This window comes from Gorilla gorilla, chromosome 7, assembly GCF_029281585.2.
Source record: "Gorilla gorilla gorilla isolate KB3781 chromosome 7, NHGRI_mGorGor1-v2.1_pri, whole genome shotgun sequence".
Lineage (NCBI taxonomy): Eukaryota > Metazoa > Chordata > Mammalia > Primates > Hominidae > Gorilla > Gorilla gorilla.
In genome coordinates, this window is record NC_073231.2 from 144,055,608 (window position 1) to 144,074,231 (window position 18,624).

Here is an 18,624-nt window from a genome sequence, read left to right on the forward strand (position 1 = left end):
CTCAGCTGTGTGGCAGCAGTGATATACTTAAACTCTCCCAGTCTCAATGTCTTCATTTGTAAAAGGAAATATGAAAGGGCCATTCTGTGAATTGAAGAAGTCCATGCACATAAGTGGCTTACCAGCATATTTGATGTAAAGTAGATGTTCAAAAATGTGATTCGAAATGATCAATAACATGCTTTTCACACTATGGTGAAATGTGTAATTTTTAATTATTCCTTTGTTTCATGTACAACATGGTGAACGGATCACAGGATCCATTAAGGGTTGGCACTGAGTTTTATTCATTGTCTCAGTCCCTGCAGCTCACAGATCCTAGCACACAGTAGGGGCTAAATAAATGGCTGATAGATGAATAAATGAGCACATGTACTAAAGCCCCTGCCCAAGGAAATGGAGATCTGAAGACAAAGAAATCTCCCTAAAGTCCGTGTCTTCCTACCAGGCTGCCATTCCTCCGTCGGATGATGGAACAGCCCTCCTTATGTCAGTGAGAAGAAAAGTGGTGTGCAGCCTTCCTTGGGGAAGAACAGGGTGCACCTCACTCTGAGTAACTGGATCCTTGATTTTTTTTTTTTTTTTTTTTTTTTTTTTGTTGGAGACAGAGTTTCACTCCGTCACCCAGGCTGGAGTGCAGTGGTACAATCTCAGCTCACTGCAACCTCCGCCTCCAGGGTTCAAGTAATTCTTCTGCCTCAGCCTCCTGAGTAGCTGGGATTACAGATGCCCGCCAACACATCCAGCTAATTTTTGTATTTTTAGTAGAGACGGGGTTTCTCCATGTTAGCCAGGCTGTTCTTGAACTCCTGACCTTTGGTGATCTGCCCGCCTCGGCCTCCCAAAGTGCTGGGACTACAGGCGTGAGCCACAGTGCCCAGCCTGAATCCTTGATCTTTAATGACAGTCTGTCAGAGCCTGAGTATTCATCAGCTGTGATGGCTATTTATGTCTCAACCTTGCCAGTTCACAAAACCCAGGTATTTGGTCCAACATTACAGATGTTTCTGTGAAGGCATCTTTTAGAGGAAATTAATATTTAAATCATTAGACTTTGAGTAAAGCAGATAACCCTCAGTTGTATGGGTGGGCCCTGTTCAGTCAGTTGAAGGCCTTTCAGTAGAAAAAGACTGACTTTCCCCAAAGAAAAAGAAATTCTGCCAGCAGACTGCATTCAACTTCGATGGCAACTCTTCCCTGGGTCTCCAGCCTGCCAGCCTACCCTGTAGACTTTAGACTTACCAGCCTCCGCAAGTGCATGACCCAATTTCTTAAAATCTAAAATATACACACACATACACATTCACACACACACATATACAACTTATTGGTTCTGTTACTCGGGAGAAACTAATACATCGAGCATGTGCCAGCTGCCCCCAACTGGACCAGGCAGTGTCAGGGATATCACAGTAAAAGCAGCACACAAAAGGCTAAAGGAGGCCTCTGGGATGATCATATCCAATTATCTCTCTATACCTTGAGAAACTGAGACCCAGAAAGGGTAGGTGCCTGGCCCAAGGTCACACAGCAGGTTGGCACTGAGGAAAACCACGTGGCAGACTCTTCACTCAATGTCTCACCACAAGGCTGCATTGAAGCTCTTGGAGTAACATTTGATTTAATTATGTGGATAAATGACAGAAAAAAATAATATCAGCAGGAGGTTTTTACTGGGCATGTTTGTGTCAGACTGTATGCTCAAGGCCTTTATAAGCTTATTTCATTTAATCCTCTCAGCAACCCTGTGAGCCAGGCATTAGTATATCCTTTGACTGATAAGCCAAGAGTCAAAGAGGGTAAATAATTCCCCTAGTGTGAAGCTGCTGGTTTCAGATGCAGAGGGAACATAAGCGCTTGCTCCACCAACTCTAAATGTGGAATGTCTAGATGTCAAAGGTGCTGCAGGAAAGAAAAGAGGCCACGAGGGGAGAGGGGCCAGGGCTAATGAGAAAAAGACATGGCCTGTCTCAGCAACCCTTACCTCCCTGTGATTTTTTACGCCAATCAGCTCGTTTTGCTATGAAACTCCAGTTTTGCAAATGTCTCTGCAAGGAAAGGCTTATTTTGAAGGGAACACCTGTTCTCTAATCCTTCCAGCTGATGCTACAATCTGTGCGGATTCCAGTGTTATTTGTTAATGCGCTGGGCTTCTCAGGGATTTGGATACAAAGCTCCCAGGGGAGGTGGAGGGAGTGGATTTTATTCTTTGCTTGGCAGCACTTGTCTGGTGGGAAGGCACAGGGTGGGTGCACAGCACTGAATCTGCATAATTGGATGGGACTGAAATGGAAAATGCACAGGAAAAGAATCAAGTCCTGAAAATAACCCATTGAGCTAAACTCCATGAGCAAGTTCAAAGCTAAGCACTCACAAATAAACCATTTTATCTGAGTCTGGTCAAAGACAGGGATGTCTGCTTTGACACACATCCCCAAAAATAGCCAAGAAGAGAAATAAAAAGAAAATGCTATACTGTATCATGGGCCTAAGTCTATTTCTGTGATGTTTTTATACATATTAACTTCTGAAATCCTCCCTAGAAGGTAGATGTGATCCCATTTCACAGTTAAGAAAACTAAGTTTCCCAGTCCCACCAACAGTGTAAAAGTGTTCCTGTTTCTCCACATCCTCTCCAGCACCTGTTGTTTCCTGACTTTTTAATGAGTGCAATTCTAACTGGTGTGAGATGGTATTTCATTGTGGTTTTGATTTGCATTTCTCTGATGGCCAGTGATGATGAGCATTTTTTCATGTGTCTATTGGCTGCATAAATGTCTTCTTTTGAGAAGTGTCTGTTCATATCCTTCACCCACTTGTTGATGGGGTTGTTTTTTTTCTTGTAAACTTGTTTGAGTTCTTTGTAGATTCTGGATTTTAGCCCTTTGTCAGATGAGTAGATTGCAAAATGTTTCTCCCATTCTGTAGGTTGCCTGTTCACTCTGATGGTAGTTTCTTTTGCTGTGCAGAAGCTCTTTAGTTTAACTAGTTCAACATTTGTGGAAGACAGTGTGGCAATTCCTCAAGGATCTAGAACTAGAAATATCATTTGACCCAGCCATCCCATTACTGGGTATATACCCAAAGGACTATAAATCATGCTGCTATAAAGAACATACATGCACATGTATGTTCACTGCGGCACTATTCACAATAGCAAAGACTTGGAACCAACCCTAATGTCCATCAATGATAGACTGGATTAAGAAAATGTGGAACATATACACCATGGAATACTATACAGCCATAAAAAAGGATGAGTTCCTGTCCTTTGTAGGGACATGGATGAAGCTGGAAACCATCATTCTTAGCAAACTATTGCAAGGACAAAAAACCAAACACCGCATGTTCTCACTCCTAGGTAGGAATTGAACAATGAGAACACTTGGACACAGGAAGGGGAACATCACACACCGGGGCCTGTCATGGGGTAGGGGAGGGGGGAGGAATAGCATTAGGAGATATACCTAATGTAAATGACGAATTAATGGGTGTAGCACACCAACATGGCACATGTATACATATGTAACAAACCTGCACATTGTGCACATGTACCCTAGAACTTAAAGTATAAAAAGAAAAGAAAAGAAAACTAAGTTTCCACAAGAGTGAATGAGTTCCCCCAAGCCACATAGCATTTATCATAGGAGGCATTTGTAACCAGAGTCTGCTTTCTACCACATTGTAACAGTCTCAGAGATAGAAATTTGGCTGGGCCATGCTCAGATATGTCATCTGTAACAGAGTCTGGTGGACTGAAATGGTCTATCATGTGTGCCATTCCATCCCACTTCATATCAGGTCTAACGTTCTGAGCTGGGCACACACACATCAGCAGAGATGCCCCTCACTCCACAGCTGCCTCCCATTTGGTTACTGGCTCCTGCCGTGTGAAGCAATGAATAGTCTGTGTGGCCTCAGTGTCTTGCTGCTCAGCTTCCTACATGAATATGATTCACACATTTGTATCATTCATTCCCCACACTTTTATTGAGCACTGAGTATGGCAGGCATGGTGCTGGCCCCAGGGATGGGGAGCTGAATGAGTTGGTTTCTATTCCCAGCCACTCAGAGCCCAGTGGAGGAAGGACAGAAATGCCTACAGAATTGAAGAGAAAGTATTTCTTTTTAAGAAATCAGAGAGTACTTTCATATTATGGTGGCACCTGACAAAGTCTTGGAGGGTGTACAGGGAGTTGCACATCAGAGTCCCTCAGGACAGAAACCTTCTCATAATCATCTTCACAACCTCCTGTGGCAGCTTCAGCAAAGGCCCTTGGCTTGGGAGATGAGTGTTGAAAGTGTTTTGAATTGATCTGTGACCACTGACATTCCCCAACGCCCCAGGCCACATTCCCTGGAAAACAGAGTTTGAGTGGAAGATTTTCAGGCAGTAGGTTCTGACGTTCTGAGGGCCAGCACCGGCTCTGAGACTCTTCAGTCTCTACAATGGGGTCTACTGAAACTCTAGGTGCCAGCCCAAGTGGGGGCTGAAGGAAGGAAGACTGGACAGAGGGAGAAGCTGAACTGTGATGTAGTCACAGCAAAGGCTTCAGCCGACCACGGGGAGCTTTGCCTCAGTGATGGTCCTGTAGCAAAGGACCCACAGCAGGGACAGTCCAGTGACATGCTACAGGGCTCACTGCTTTCCACTCGCTTTCTTACTCATTCAGTTCCTATCTGCTGGGCCCTGCGTCAGTGCTAAGGACGTCAGGTTCTGAGAAGCTCAGTGGTTGACTGAAGTTCTGCATCTACAAGTCACTGGAGTTTACCCTGGAACTGGTCTTATTTGGCTCTAAAATCTGCTCCTTCCATGGCACAGAACCCCCCATTCTGGCTTCAGGTCCCCTCAGCAGGTTCTTGACAACTCTTTTCTTTGCTTCTCAGGACCATAAAATCATGTGACACAGCAGCTTGGACAAGATGAAGACATGAGTTGGGCAGCTTTTGCCACCAGACCTCCTGGCTGGGTCTCAGAGCTAGCAAAGATGACATCACAGAAGAGCGAGCTGAGTGCATTACCTAATATTCTGAACAGGCTGTGCACAGAGCCTGACTGTATAGGAGGATAGAGCACCTCTTTTGGGGGGCTGACTGGGCATGGACAGTTTATCACACTTATAATGTGGGCTACTCAGAAATTAGTAGTGATAGTTACTATTAATGTGACAGTTACTTTTACGTGTCAACTTACTTGGGCCACAAGGTGCCCAGATGTTTGGTTGAACATTATTCTAGGTAAGCCTGTGAGGGTATGTCTGGATGAACTGGTCAATTGAATAAAGCAGATAGCCCTCTCCAACGTGAATAGGCCTTATCCAATCCATTGAGGGCCTGAATAGGACAAAAAGACTGAGTGAGAGAAAACTGTCTCTCTTATTTATTGTCTTTGATCTGGGACATCAGTTTTCTCCTGCCTTTGGACTTAGACTTGCAAGGGGCCTTATAACACTAGCTTTCCTGGTTCTGAGGCCTTTAGCCTTGGACTGGAATGATACCATCTGCACTCTTGGGTCTCCAGCTTGCTGACTGAAGATTTGGGGGCGTCTCAGCCTTCAAAATCATGTGAGTCAATTACTTATGATAAATCTCTTTGTGTGTGTGTGTGTGTGTGTGTGTGTGTTTCTATTGGCTGTATTGGTCCTATTTCTCTGGAGAACCCTGAATAATACAGGATGTTTATTTATGAGTAGGCCACTAATAAAAACATAGCACATACTGGCTTGGGAGAAATATGAGCAGAATCATACCCTATGTGGTTAAAGCCCTGCACATCACAGAAGAGTAGGGGATGTTTCCTAGGATAAAAGAACAAGGGGAAGGACAGGATATGCATATTTAGTCAGCAGCTAGTGAGTATTGGATACCGGGCTAGAAACTTTACATTTATTACAACATTTGGGTACATATAACACTCCATGAGATTATTAGCTATTGGGGAGCCCACTCTACAGGTGGGAAAACTGATGTTCAGAGAGTGCACAAATGAAAGCGGGAGCCAGGTTTTGAAACCAGACATGGCCTTCAATGTTATTACATAGTCTGAGTGGCCCCCTCACAGCACAGCCTCCTGACCTACAGAGAACCATATTCTTCCAAGAGACCACATATAAGAAGTATCATATGAAGATCATATTCCCTGTATCTATCCCAGGGCTTGGCCTTAGAAATATGTCTGATAGAGCTTGTAGTGATAAAAACAAGGGGTGGGAAGATGGTGAAAGGAAGGGTCAAATTAGCAAAAATCTCTGAAGGGGATGTTTCAAAGAAGCATGAATCTCATAGAACATACACTCTACAAAGTAAAGTTTGAAAGTTTTGAAGCAACTGCCCCACACAGGCCTTACCTCTGAGGAAGTCGGCTTGCAGTACCCAGCTCCAAAGACCAAGTTTTCCAGAGAAATGATAGACTGTTCTTGTCCGGTGTCTGGGCCACCTTTACCAAGCCAGGAGCCTCTTCCTGGACGAGTAAAACTAAACAAAAGATAATTGAAAGGGTGAAAAAGGAGGTAAAGAAAGTGATGGTGCCATTAACTCAGCCCCTTTGAGGAGTGTTCCTGTGAAGCATTTGGGATAAGTCATCTACGAGTAGTTCACCCCCTAGGGAGTGTTTGCATGTGACATTTGTGGATATTTTGATGATAAAGAGGGTACAACTGGCACGTAAGCTTGAAAGTCAATGATGATACACATCCTACAATGTGTGCATGTAAATGCCCACCCTAAATGCCAACAACATACCTGTAAGAAACACTGAAGCAGAGCTCCAAGCTTATATCACTAGAGGGGAAGGTGGCATGGGCTCCGAAAGTTTCAGGGGCAACTCTGACCAGATAAGGTCTGAGTCCTGTCTCTGCTCCTTCCACCAACTCCTCCCTCCCTGGACCTCTTTTCTTCTGTGGAAAAGCATAAAACATCTTCCTCCATGATCCGCATGAGAGTCTAATACGATGTCAAAGACTGTCATAAGCCAGAAAGCACTCGCTGTGTCAATGCTAATTGGGAAGACCATAACCTGCTCAGCTCACAAATGTGCAGTTCCTGCCCAGCTCTGCAATCCAAAGATTAATGGACATATTGTGATGGCAATGATCAATTTCAGGATCAAAGGAGATTAGGAAAAGATGTGTGATTATTCAAATTTATCATATTTGAGTTTATGATCATCTTCCTCTATCTTTACCTGTTTGATTTTCATCAATTGATATACCAGTAATGTTTACTTATACTCATATTCTTTTTTAGATCTCTTCTGTTCAATTTCTTTTCTAATGGATGTTTTGTCATATTGTAGATACTATATTCTAGGCATGTTTTAGTCCCTCAGTAAAATTTAAAGTCTCTGATGGCAAAGAGGGTCTTGACAATAAATAGCCCCAGGTGACATCATCTTCATCATCTTCACTATGGGTGCTCAAGAAACATTTGTGGAAGGGCTTAATCCAAGAGATCCAGGTTCCCGCTTAAAATATTGACAGGAAAATAAATTTAGCATTATATTTATGTTTAATTCATTTATTCAAATATTTATTAGGCCCATACCATATACCAGGCAGTGGGTTAGGTGCTACGATGATAAGATGATTGAGGCACAGCCTTCACCTTAAAGACATTTGTCTAAAGAGCAAAGGAAACCAACAGATGTAATACAATGCAGGAAAACTCAGGCCAGTGTGTGCAGGAGAGCAATTTATGATGCAAACGAGGTGAAAAGAATGTGTCCAGAGATGGTCCTCAGAGTATGGTCAAGCAGTGAGGGGGCAATAAATACAGCCTCTCAGGGTTCAACTCCCTAAAGGCTGTGTGACCTGAGGCAAGTTTTTAATCTCCCTAACTCTGCTTCTCCCTGTCAGAAGGTTTGATACCAGCACCCTAGCCATTTGGTGGTTGTTGGGGTCCCATGGGATAAGCCAGAGGCAGCTTCCAGTACAGTGTCTGGCAAGCAGCAAGGCTTCCATCAATGCTAGGAGCTATCTGTTGCTAATACCACACATATAATAAAATAGAATCATTGTTCTGATTTGTTTTGAATTGCAAGTTGAAGCAACTCTCTAATTTAGCTATAAGATGGATAGAAGGAACATTCCAGAAGAAAAGTATAAAGTGTCTCTGTGAATACTCCTGGCACATTCACTGGACAGACTGCAAATTAATAACTAAAATAACTTGTTATTTACTTAAGGGTGGTCTTAATTAGCTTTTCTGGTGGATCTGAATCCCTCAAGTGAAATCCAATCATATCCATTTGGATGTTAAAAATTGGATTCTTTGCTTCAGCTTGTTTTAGTGAAGGCTAAGGGGTTTTGGAGGTTAAATGTTAATTTCACACCTGTTTCATGATAACTGTATTTAACTGATGCTGCGAAAAACTGCTTTTCTGGAAAAGCTAGTGCTTGCCCTATTTGACAGGTATTTCCCACAAACTTAAAGGGTTCCCTTTGTTTCCAGCTGCTGTGATCCAACTGATAGAAGTTCTCCCTGCAAAATCCAGAGGACAGAAGACAATTCTATTTTTACCCCCAACCCTGAAGAAGTCTAGCCCTTACTGTGAATTTCTGTCTGTGTTTCACTCCAGCAAGGTTGCTGCAGACAAACTTGCAAAAGACTCTTTCTGTCGGAAGGTTAAACATTTTACTAAGATTTCTAAGATTCCCAAATTCTCATTAGAATAGTATCGGGGACCCCATTATAAAATGGGAGTGAAGCCTGCTAATATGGTTTCACTGTGTCCCCACCCAAATCTCATCTTGAATTGTAGTTTTGGTAATACCCACATGTTGTGGGAGGGACCCAGTGAGAGGTAATTGAATCATGGGGGTGGTTACCTCCATGCTGTTCTCCTGCTAGTGAGTGAGTTCTCATGAGATCTGATGGTTTTATAAGGGGCTTTCCCCCATTTGCTCAGCACTTCTCCTTGCTGCCACCATGTGAAGAAGGACATGTTTGCCTCCCCTTCCACCATGATTGTAAGTTTCCTGAGGCCACTTCTGCCCCGCAGAACTGTGAATCAATTAAACCTCTTTTCTTTATTAATTACCCAATCTTGGGTATTTCTTCACAGCAGCATAAGAATGGACTAATACAGTAAACTGGTAACACAGAGAGTGGGGTGCTGCTATAAGGACACCCAAAAAATGTGGGAGTGACTCTAGAACTGAGTAACAGGCAGAGGTTGGAACAGTTTGAAGGGCTCAGAGGAAGATAGGAAAATGTGAGAAAGTTTGGAATTTCCTAGAAACTTGGAGGGCTCAGAAGACAGGAAGATGTGGTAAAGTTTGGAACTTCCTAGAGACGTGTTGAATGGTTTTAACCAAATTGCTGATAGTGATATTGGCAATGAAGTCCAGGCTGAGGTGTCTCAGATGGAGATGAGGAACTTCTTGGGAACTGGAACAAAGATGATTCTTGCTATGCTTTAGCAAAGACAACATTTTGCCCCTTCCCTAGAGATCTGTGGAATTTTGAACTTGAGAGAGATGATTTAGGGTATCTGGTGGAAGAAATTTCTAAGCAGCAAAGCTTTCAAGAGGGAGCAGAGCACAGAAGTTTGGAAAATTTGCAGCCCGATGATGCAATAGAAAAGAAAAACCCATTTTCTGGAAAGAAACTCAAGCCTGCTGCAGAAATTTGCATAAGTAATGAGGGACCCAATGTTAATCACCAAGGAAATGGGGAAAATGTCTCTAGGGCATGTCAGAGACCTTCATGGAAGCCCCTCCCATCACAGGCCCAGAGGCCCAGGAAGAAAGAATGGTTTTGAGGGCCTGGGACCAGGGCCCCCTTGCTGTGCACAGCTTAGGGACTTGGTGCCCTGTGTTCCAGCTGCTCCAGTTGTGGCTAAAAGGGGCCAAGGTATAGCTCAGCCCATGGCTTCAGAGGGTGCAAGCCTCAAGCCTTGGCAGCCTCCACTTGATGTTGAGCCTGCAGGTGCACAGAAGTCAAGAATTGAGGTTTGGGAATCTCCACCTAGATTTCAGAGGCTATATGGAAACTCCTGGATGTCCAGGCAGAAGTTGGCTGCAGGAGCAGACCCCTCATGGAGAATCTCTGCTAGGGCAGTGCAGAAGGGAAATATAGGGTCAGAACCCCCACACAGAGTCCCCACTGGGACACTGCCTAATGGAGCTATGAGAAGAGGGCCACAATCCCCCAGACTCCAGAATGGTAGATCCACCAATAGCTTGCACCATGCACCTGGAAAAGCCACACTCAACATCAGCCCATGAAAGCAGCCAGTAGAGGGGACTGTACCCTGCAAAGTCAAGGGGCACAGCTACCCAAGGCTATGGGAGCCCACCTCTTGCATCAGCATGACCTGGATGTGAGACATGGAGTCAAAGGGGATTATTTCAGAGCTTTAAGATTTAATTACTGCCTTATTAGATTTTGGACTTGCATGGGGCCTGTAGCCCCTTTGTTTTGGCCAACTTCTCCCATTTGGAACAGCTGTATTTACACAATGCCTGTACCCCCAATGTATCTAGGAAATAACTAACTTGCTTTTGATTTTCCAGGCTCATAGGCAGAAGGGACTTGCCTTGTCTCAGATGAGACTTTGGACTTGGACTTTTGGGTTAATGCTGGAATGAATTAAGACTTTGGGGGACTGTTGGAAAGGCATGATTGTGTTTTGAAACACAAGGACATGAGATTTGGGAAGGATCGTGGTGGAATGATATGGTTTGGCTATGTCTCTACCCAAAGCTCATCTTGAATTGTAGTTCCCATAATCCTCACATGTGGTGGGAGGGATCTGGTGGGAGGTAACTGAATCATGAGGGCAGTTACCTCCATGCTGTTCTTGTGATAGTGAGTGAGTGCTCACAAGATCTGATGGTTTTATAAGGGTCTTTTCGCCTTTTGCTCAGCACTTCTCCTTGATGTTGCCATGTGAAGAAGGACGTGTTTACTTCCACTTCCACCACGACTGTATGTTTCCTGAGGCCTCCCCAGCCCTGTGGAACTGTGAGTCAGTTAAACCTCTTTCCTTTATACATTACCCACTGTCAGTTATTTCTTCATAGCAGAGTGAGAACAGACTAATACACCTGCTCTCTGCCCTTTCGGTTGGCATAAACACTTGCATCACCAAACCGGCCTCCAATCTGATGTAACTTCCAGTCTAACCAACTCAAAGCTGCTGGAGTCTTTACAAAACATAGATCTTACCAGGTAACTCTACTGCTCAAAACTTTCAGTGCCTCCTTTTTATACAATAAACAAATTCTCAATTCCTTAATGTGTCATTAATTACTGTATTAAACTATAACTCCAATTTACCATTCCAAATTCACTTTTCATTGTCACAGTCTCTTATCCTCTGGATGTAGCACAAAGGCTGTTTCTTCTAGAAAGATTTCTCTCAGGTCCCTGAAGTAGAATTGCTTCTTTCCCATGCTAACAATTACGTACCATTCACTAAATGCTTATTATGTGCTAGACATGAGGCCTAGGTGAGGGCTTGGAATATGGGAGGTGCTAAATAAAAATCGACTGAATGAATGGCCAAGGGTTTTACATGTGCTGTCTCATTTAATCCTTCTAAAAGCTTTCTGGTATGTACCGAAACTGAAACTCACATGCTCAAGCTAACAGAGTTAACAAGCAGGGGGCTCAGATTTGCAACATGGGTTTGTCTAATCCTAAAAACCATCCCTTTAATTCCTACCCTACACTGGGTTCCCACATCCCTTGCTTAACAGGTATTGCTCAGAATTACAGTTTGGTCTATATGTGTTTCTGCCACACTCTGAGACTTTAATGATGCCAGACTTGATTTATCTCAGAGCTTCCAGACATGGCCTCTCTAGAAGTGGCTAAAGCTTAGTGACACCCACCTTGAAGCAAGCATGTTTTCACCACATGCAGCACTATATACTTCATCCCATTGCACCTCCTCATCATCCCTCTCGGGTTAGTATCACATCTCATTTTTAAAAAATTTCGGCTGGGTGCAGTGGCTCACACCTATAATCCTAGTACTTTGGGAGGCTGAGGTGGGTGGATTGCTTGACCTCAGGAATTTGAGACCAGTATGAGCAACTTGGTGAAACCCTGTCTCTACAAAAAATACAAAAATTAGCCAAGCATGACAGCTCCTGCCTGTAGTCCCAGCTACTTGGGTAGCTGAGGCAGGAGGATCACTTGAGCCCAGTTGGCAGAGGTTGCAGTGAGCTGAATTTGCATCACTGCACTCTAGCCTGGGTGACAGACAGAGTGAGACGCTGTCTCAAAAAAAAATAAAACAATAAAAGTAAAATAAAATAAATGAAAATTCCTTTGACTCATTCATTGACTTATATGTTGAAACAGATGCTAGAAAAGTTAGGTGACTTATCCAAGGATCCCCAAAAAGTAAGTGGTAGGGCTAGATGATAACATGGTCTTGACTCCAGCCGATGAAAGAACAATTTGATCCTAGGGCCCCAGAATCCTCTGCAGAAAGCTCTGCCTTTCCTACCCCAGGCTGTCTGTCACCTTCTCTTGCCTCATCTTCAGCAGTGACAGCCTGCTAATCCCAGGACCTGACCTCACTAGCCTCACCTCGCAGAGGGCAGACAGATCATGCCCTTAACTCTGTGTTGAGGATGTGATTTGCCAAGCCTTGGAGTGCATTAGCAGCTGGGGAATATCCTGTGGGAATATTCTTCACAGGATGATAGTACTCTCTGCTGCTTTCTGGATTCTATGTCTCCTGTCACTTCCCAAGGTCAGGTCTGCTGTCCTTTGTTTCTATAACTGTGAATCTTGTAACATTTTCTACCAAACTCTACCACAACAGCATTTACCATATTCTAATTTCATATATGCGAATGGGCCCACTTCACTGGACTGTGAACTCACTGAGGGAAAGATCTATTCCAAAGTATTTTTATATTCCACAGTAGAATGCACTGCATATTCACGTACACTTTCCCTAGAGGACAGCAGGCCTCCAGTAGACACCCATTGAATAAAAGAATAATGGAGCCAGGAAAGGAACCCAGCAGATGGGCGTGGTCACTGGATCACACCTCCGGGGGCAGCAGCTCCTGGTCACGTGGCATGGGTCAGATTGGGTAACTAATTTCCTACTCTCTGACCCCAGCAAAGAATAGGGGCTTCAGGACAAGAACAGCAAACGTAGTGAAAATTCTAGTCTCCTGTATATGCACTTAAAACTGTCAGCACTGAGAAGCCATTCAGAAAAGGGAAATCAGGAAAGATCTCTTTTGGAAACACCATGCTGCAACATTCTATGCATAAACATTGCACACATGGAACTTTTGCCCATGTGCATGTGTAATGTTTTGAAATTATTTCATGCACCTATCTGGCCATGCTGGGAGTAGATATGAAGACAGGTGAGCATGGTACAATATGCTAGATGCTGTCAGTTCTGTCCCTCTACTTGGGGCATTCATAGAACCTCAGTGCTTCACATGAGCTGGAACATGTTCTAGGAAAATTCACTGAAGGGAAGAACCAAACCATATGAATGGGCTGGGTGTGGTGGCTCACGCCTGTAATCCCAGCACTTTGAGAAGCCAAGGAGGGTGGATCACCTGAGGTCAGGAGTTTGAGACCAGCCTGGCCAACATGGTGAAACCCCGTCTCTACTAAAAATACAAAAATTAGCTGGGCGTGGTGGCGGGTGCCTGTAATCCCAGCTACTCGGGAGGCTGAGGTAGCAGAATTGCTTAAACCCAGGAACCAGAGGTTGCAGCAAGCCGAGGTGGTGCCATTGTACTCCAGCCTGGGCAACAAGAGCAAGACTCCATCTCATGTAAGTAAATAAACAAACAAACAAACGAATGAACCTTCTACATTTGAACAAATAACAACTTGGGGAAGAAAAAGAAAACTAAGCCCCTAACATGTGCCTGGTACCATCTTCATTTGAGATTCACTAAAATCTTATGTAGATGGGACACACATTAGTGTTCCTGTCATAAAGGATTATGTGACTCAGGAACATTAGATGACTTCTCAAAGAAGGCACAGTTAGAAAAATGTGAAGCCAGACTCCAAGTCTTCCTGGTGTAAGCCATAGTTTGCAGGTTTTCGACTTCCGGGTTCCACACCAGTCTCCCTTTGGGACCTCCCCCTTCCTCTCTCGCATGCTCCTCAGTGAGGCCCAAAGCTTAAACCTGCAGCCTTAGAGAAACTCCCTTGCGTGTGCTGATCTCTCCTGGAAAACTCCCTGCCCCTCTACCACACCTGCAATGGAAGGTGGCTCCCACATATCAGGGCTGCCTCCGAACTTCATACCTGATCAAGGGCTGCTGCAGAGCCACCAGGGCAGCATGGACGGTCACCGAGATCACAGACAGGTGGAAATAGTCGAACATGACCGGGACCTGGTGGTGCAGACCATTCCGGGGATGGAAGTGCAGGCCAAGCGTTCGGCTGCTGACCATCGGTGCCCCAGCCACATCCCTCAACCTAGAAGGCAAGCATGTGAGCTCACGTGAGAAATGGTGGGTTTCCCCTGCTGTCATCCTAGCATGTCTGTATTAAGCCTCTCCATGGGCCAAGCACCATGCATACATCATCTCATTCAATCCTGCAAATGCTCTGCCTGGTAGAAATCATTTTTCCCACCATTGGCAGATGAGAAAATCATGGCTTACAGGTATCACTAGATACCACACAGCTGCTACACAACAGATCTGGTGACATGCTCCACTGTCACGGACATCAAGTTCATGTGTCAGTGATGGATAAGAAGCTCAGACTAGCTTTTAAAGACTCTTCAACATCGAAGCCTCCTACTTTTTCCACTTCTTTACTTCCCCCACAGATGCCCAGATGTCCAGTGCTCTCCTCATAACGCTGCACTGACTGTGTGAGCCTGTGTTTTCTAACAGATTCCTACCTCTTAAGGGACTATGAATAATGCGTCTTTATAGTCCCAATACCTAGCCTAGCATCTGGCAGGTATTGAGAATATAAATACGAATGAAAATGAACAACTGACTGACTGAACAAACAAAAGAATGAATGACTCCCAAATCATAATGCTTAAATAGTCTGACTAGTTTCATCAAGGATTCCCCAATGTCTGCTCCAATATTTTGTAATTGACATGTATCTGAGTCTAAGAGATTAAACCAACTGGCACACGACCCAACAGCATCTTTGGTGATTAAAAGAAGATTGGTTGTTGCCTAAATAAAACCTGGGGCCATGTTCACCCCCAGGAGGACGCAGTGCTAATCTCAAATCCTGAGAACCAGTCATTTGGGCTGTGCAAATTTCTCTGAAGCAGACCACAAGGGAAACCTGGGAGGAGCATCTTTCATGAGAAGAGCAGAGAGGAAATGCTTGTCCTCCATCCATAGATAAGGAAATGAAGCAGAGAAAGGGCGAGATGAAGGGAGCAGTCTCTTAAGACCCAACACCATAGGCTTTGCTTCCTTGAAACCCTTGTTCCTTGTGCGCAAACAAAGGCCAAGTGAAAGAGCCAGCTAAATTATTAGAGCTCAGGGTGACTCCATAGATTGAATATGAATAATGGTCCCCTGGTACCAGAAAGAAACCTGTCGGGGAGAGGGTGAAGGGTCTAGGCCATGAATCTCAGCAAGGTGTTAACATTTACATTCTTTTTAATTCAGGCTACAATTTGTTGAGAGCTTATTATGAACTGAACATGGTACTTTCCCCTTTACTCTGTATGGCAATCACAGGAGGTATTTATTGGCATTATTCTGTTTGTAGAAAAGGAAGTAAAGCCAACAAGAGTTAATCAAAGCCACAAGGCAAAAACGTAATCTTGGACCAGGTCTTCCTGATTCACAGTTGTTTCTGAGTTACTGCTCACTATTGCTTTGAATCCAGTCAGACACAGGTTCCTAAGAATCACAGATATATCCCTAGGGCTTGAACAACAGGAGGTTAAATACATGTCAGTGTAGCAAAGATGGCAAAAATGTTAACAAGAATTTAAGCCACATTAGTAAGAGTAAAGAATTAAGAATGGAGAGGCGGTAGCTCTCCTGTGCTCTGAAATAGATATATCCAAAATGGAGCTAAAACTTAGGTCCTGATGGTGGTGCAGGGAGGTCTCTAAGCTCTGAAATGATGGTGATAAACTTGACTGCATTGATAGGAGAGTGTCTGAGTTCTTATAAGGGAAATAAAGCAAACAAAAAAATTAAACAAACAAAAAACATACACAGAAAGAACCCTACTAGTTAACCTGGAGATTATATAAACAAGGTTTCTGTTTTAGTTTTTTGAGATGGAGTCTCACTCTGTCACCCAGGCTGCCAGGCTGGAGTGCAGTGGCATAATCTCGGCTCACTGAAACCTCTGCCTCCTGGGTTCAAGCAATTGTCCCACCTCACCCTCCCAAGTAGCTGGGATTACAAGTGTGCACCACCACGCCCAGCTAATTTTTGTATTTTTTCAGTAGAGATGGGGTTTCACCATGTTGGGCAGGCTGGTCTCGAATTCCTAACCTCAAGTGATCCTCCTGCCTTGGCCTCCCAAAGGGCTGGGATTACAGGTGCGAGCCACCGTGCCTGGCCAAGAAGGCTTCTTTTCTGAACTGCCATCCAGACTGGGGATTTGTCTGGGTGGTCACAAGAAATAAAACTGAAGTCTACTGAGGGCAGATGCGCAGGGATGAATTGTTCCTTGAAATAAAGAAGAATTTCCCGATCAGCAGAACTATTCAGGGCAGAATGGGCCATGACGTGAAGGAGTGAGCTCCCCATCCCTGTGCAAACAGGTTCTGATGGGTCTTTGCAGAGTAACAAGTAAATATGAGGTTAGGATAAAGCAGGGTTTCCTCACCTCATAACATTGGCTTTGGGGACTGAATCATGCTTTCTTGTGGTGGGAGGGGGCACTGCTGATTTGTGCACTCTACAATGTGAAGCAGCATCTCTGGCCTTTACTCACTAGATGGCAATATCTAAGTGTGACAATCCTGTCTGCTTCACACCATCCCTGGGACTTGTTCTAAGGCCCTAGAAGAGGTTGGCCTTCTTTCTGATCTATAAAGTCAGAAGTGAAGCCCCGCCCTTATTGTGCTCACATCTCCCCTCAAGCATCCTCCCGAGCTGTGACAACCAAACATGTCTCTGGGCATGGCCACATGTCTCCAGGGGTCAGAATCCTCCTGCCTGCATTGAGAGCCACCAGACAAGACAAATTTCACAAGCTCTTCCGTCCCTCATATGAGAGGCTCTGCTTCTCCATTTTGTTCCCACCCAGACTTACCTGATGCTAAAGAGGCCAGATGATTTGGTCATGTTTCAGAGCCTAATGTCCACCCCAGGATATGCCACAGATGCCTTGTCATCCTTAAACTCAATTTATGAAAATTTAAAAATGTGGCATTTTCAATCTTTCCCAGCCTCTGGCTTCCTGTTCCTCTTAGCTAATCTTATAGTTCATGAAATCCCTTGCTCTGATTATTATTAAGTGCTCGGGAGAGGAAGCAACACATTGAAGCCTGGCCTTACTTCCAACTAGGAAGCCATAAAGAGGAAGAAGACATTTATTCATCAGATTGCGTACTTGGCCTATTACATATATTGTCTCTCTTAATCATCAGACAGACCTATGAGGTATGTATTCTATAATGATATCTATTTTGTAACTGAAACTACTGAGATTTATGAAAATGTGGGGACTTCTCCAATGTTTTATAGTTTCTGAGTTTTATACACTTTGAATAAACCAATCTCCTGTACAAAGGCTCTCCATTAACTACTGTTTTGTTGAACAGAAGGTCTCATTTACTGTATACACTATGACTTATCACATGGAGGGCAGGTTGGAGGCTGATTTCTAGGCTGAGCTTGGAGTTAGCAGCAGGGTTCTGTGATGAATTGGTAATGTCTACCATAAAGCTATGAATGAATGTCTTGGAAGGAAGTGGAACAGAGTGATAGGGCGGGGTGGGTTAATGGAGACATTAATGACAGAAACCCCAGATGGTTAGGGGAAAATAGGACACAGTAAAGTCAGGGCTTTACTTCTGAGTTTATAGCTTGGGAAGAAGGCCAGCCTCTTTTAGGGCTTCTGAGTTCAGTATGGTGCTAGAACAAGTCCTGGCAATGGGGTGAAGCAGGTAGGATTCCTCAAGCCTCTACACTATCCTGCTAAGGAGAAAGCAGATGTAATGAGAAAAGCAGGTGGCCAGAGGACTGGGGTCCAGATAGAGACAAAAGTGAGGCATCTGTGAAGTTGAACCCAGAGTGTGGCACGAACAAGGTAGATACTCCTGCCAGCCCAGGTACCAGGCAAGACATCAGCGGATGCCCCTTCTCAATTCCCATACATGATCAAGTCCCTGACACTTCAGTAGACATCCATCTTTGGTTCAAATCCCCTTGGACTCAGCTCCTCATGTTATGAACAGTCCCATAATGGATTAGACAGATTTCAGAGACAGGACAGTCCTTGAGAAGGGGAAGAAGTTCTGAGAAGAAACCTGACCTTTTTTTTTTTTTTTTTTTTTTTGAGACACAGTCTTGCTCTGTCACCCAGGCTGGAGTGCAGTGGTACAATCACGACGCACTGTAACCTTGAACTCCTGGGCTCAAGCAATCTTTCCACCTCAGCCTGCCAAAGTGCTGGGATAGCAGGCATGAGCCATTGCCCCTGGCCAAGTCTGAACTTTGAAGGGAT

The 18,624-nt window shown here is 44.3% G+C and overlaps 1 protein-coding gene across 3 annotated transcripts in view; it reads right to left on the reverse strand.

Annotated features, from left to right (window-relative positions):
* FAM135B (family with sequence similarity 135 member B) overlaps positions 1-18,624 on the reverse strand; it is a 364,542-nt gene that overhangs the window by 104,171 nt on the left and 241,747 nt on the right. For all 3 annotated transcript variants that reach the window (XM_019032899.4, XM_063709528.1, XM_063709529.1), the window contains exons 6-7: positions 14,251-14,424; positions 6,348-6,474 (exon numbers count right to left, since the gene is read on the reverse strand). In XM_019032899.4, coding sequence (XP_018888444.4) covers positions 6,348-6,474; positions 14,251-14,424 — 301 coding nt within the window. The remainder of the gene's footprint in view (positions 1-6,347; positions 6,475-14,250; positions 14,425-18,624) is intronic.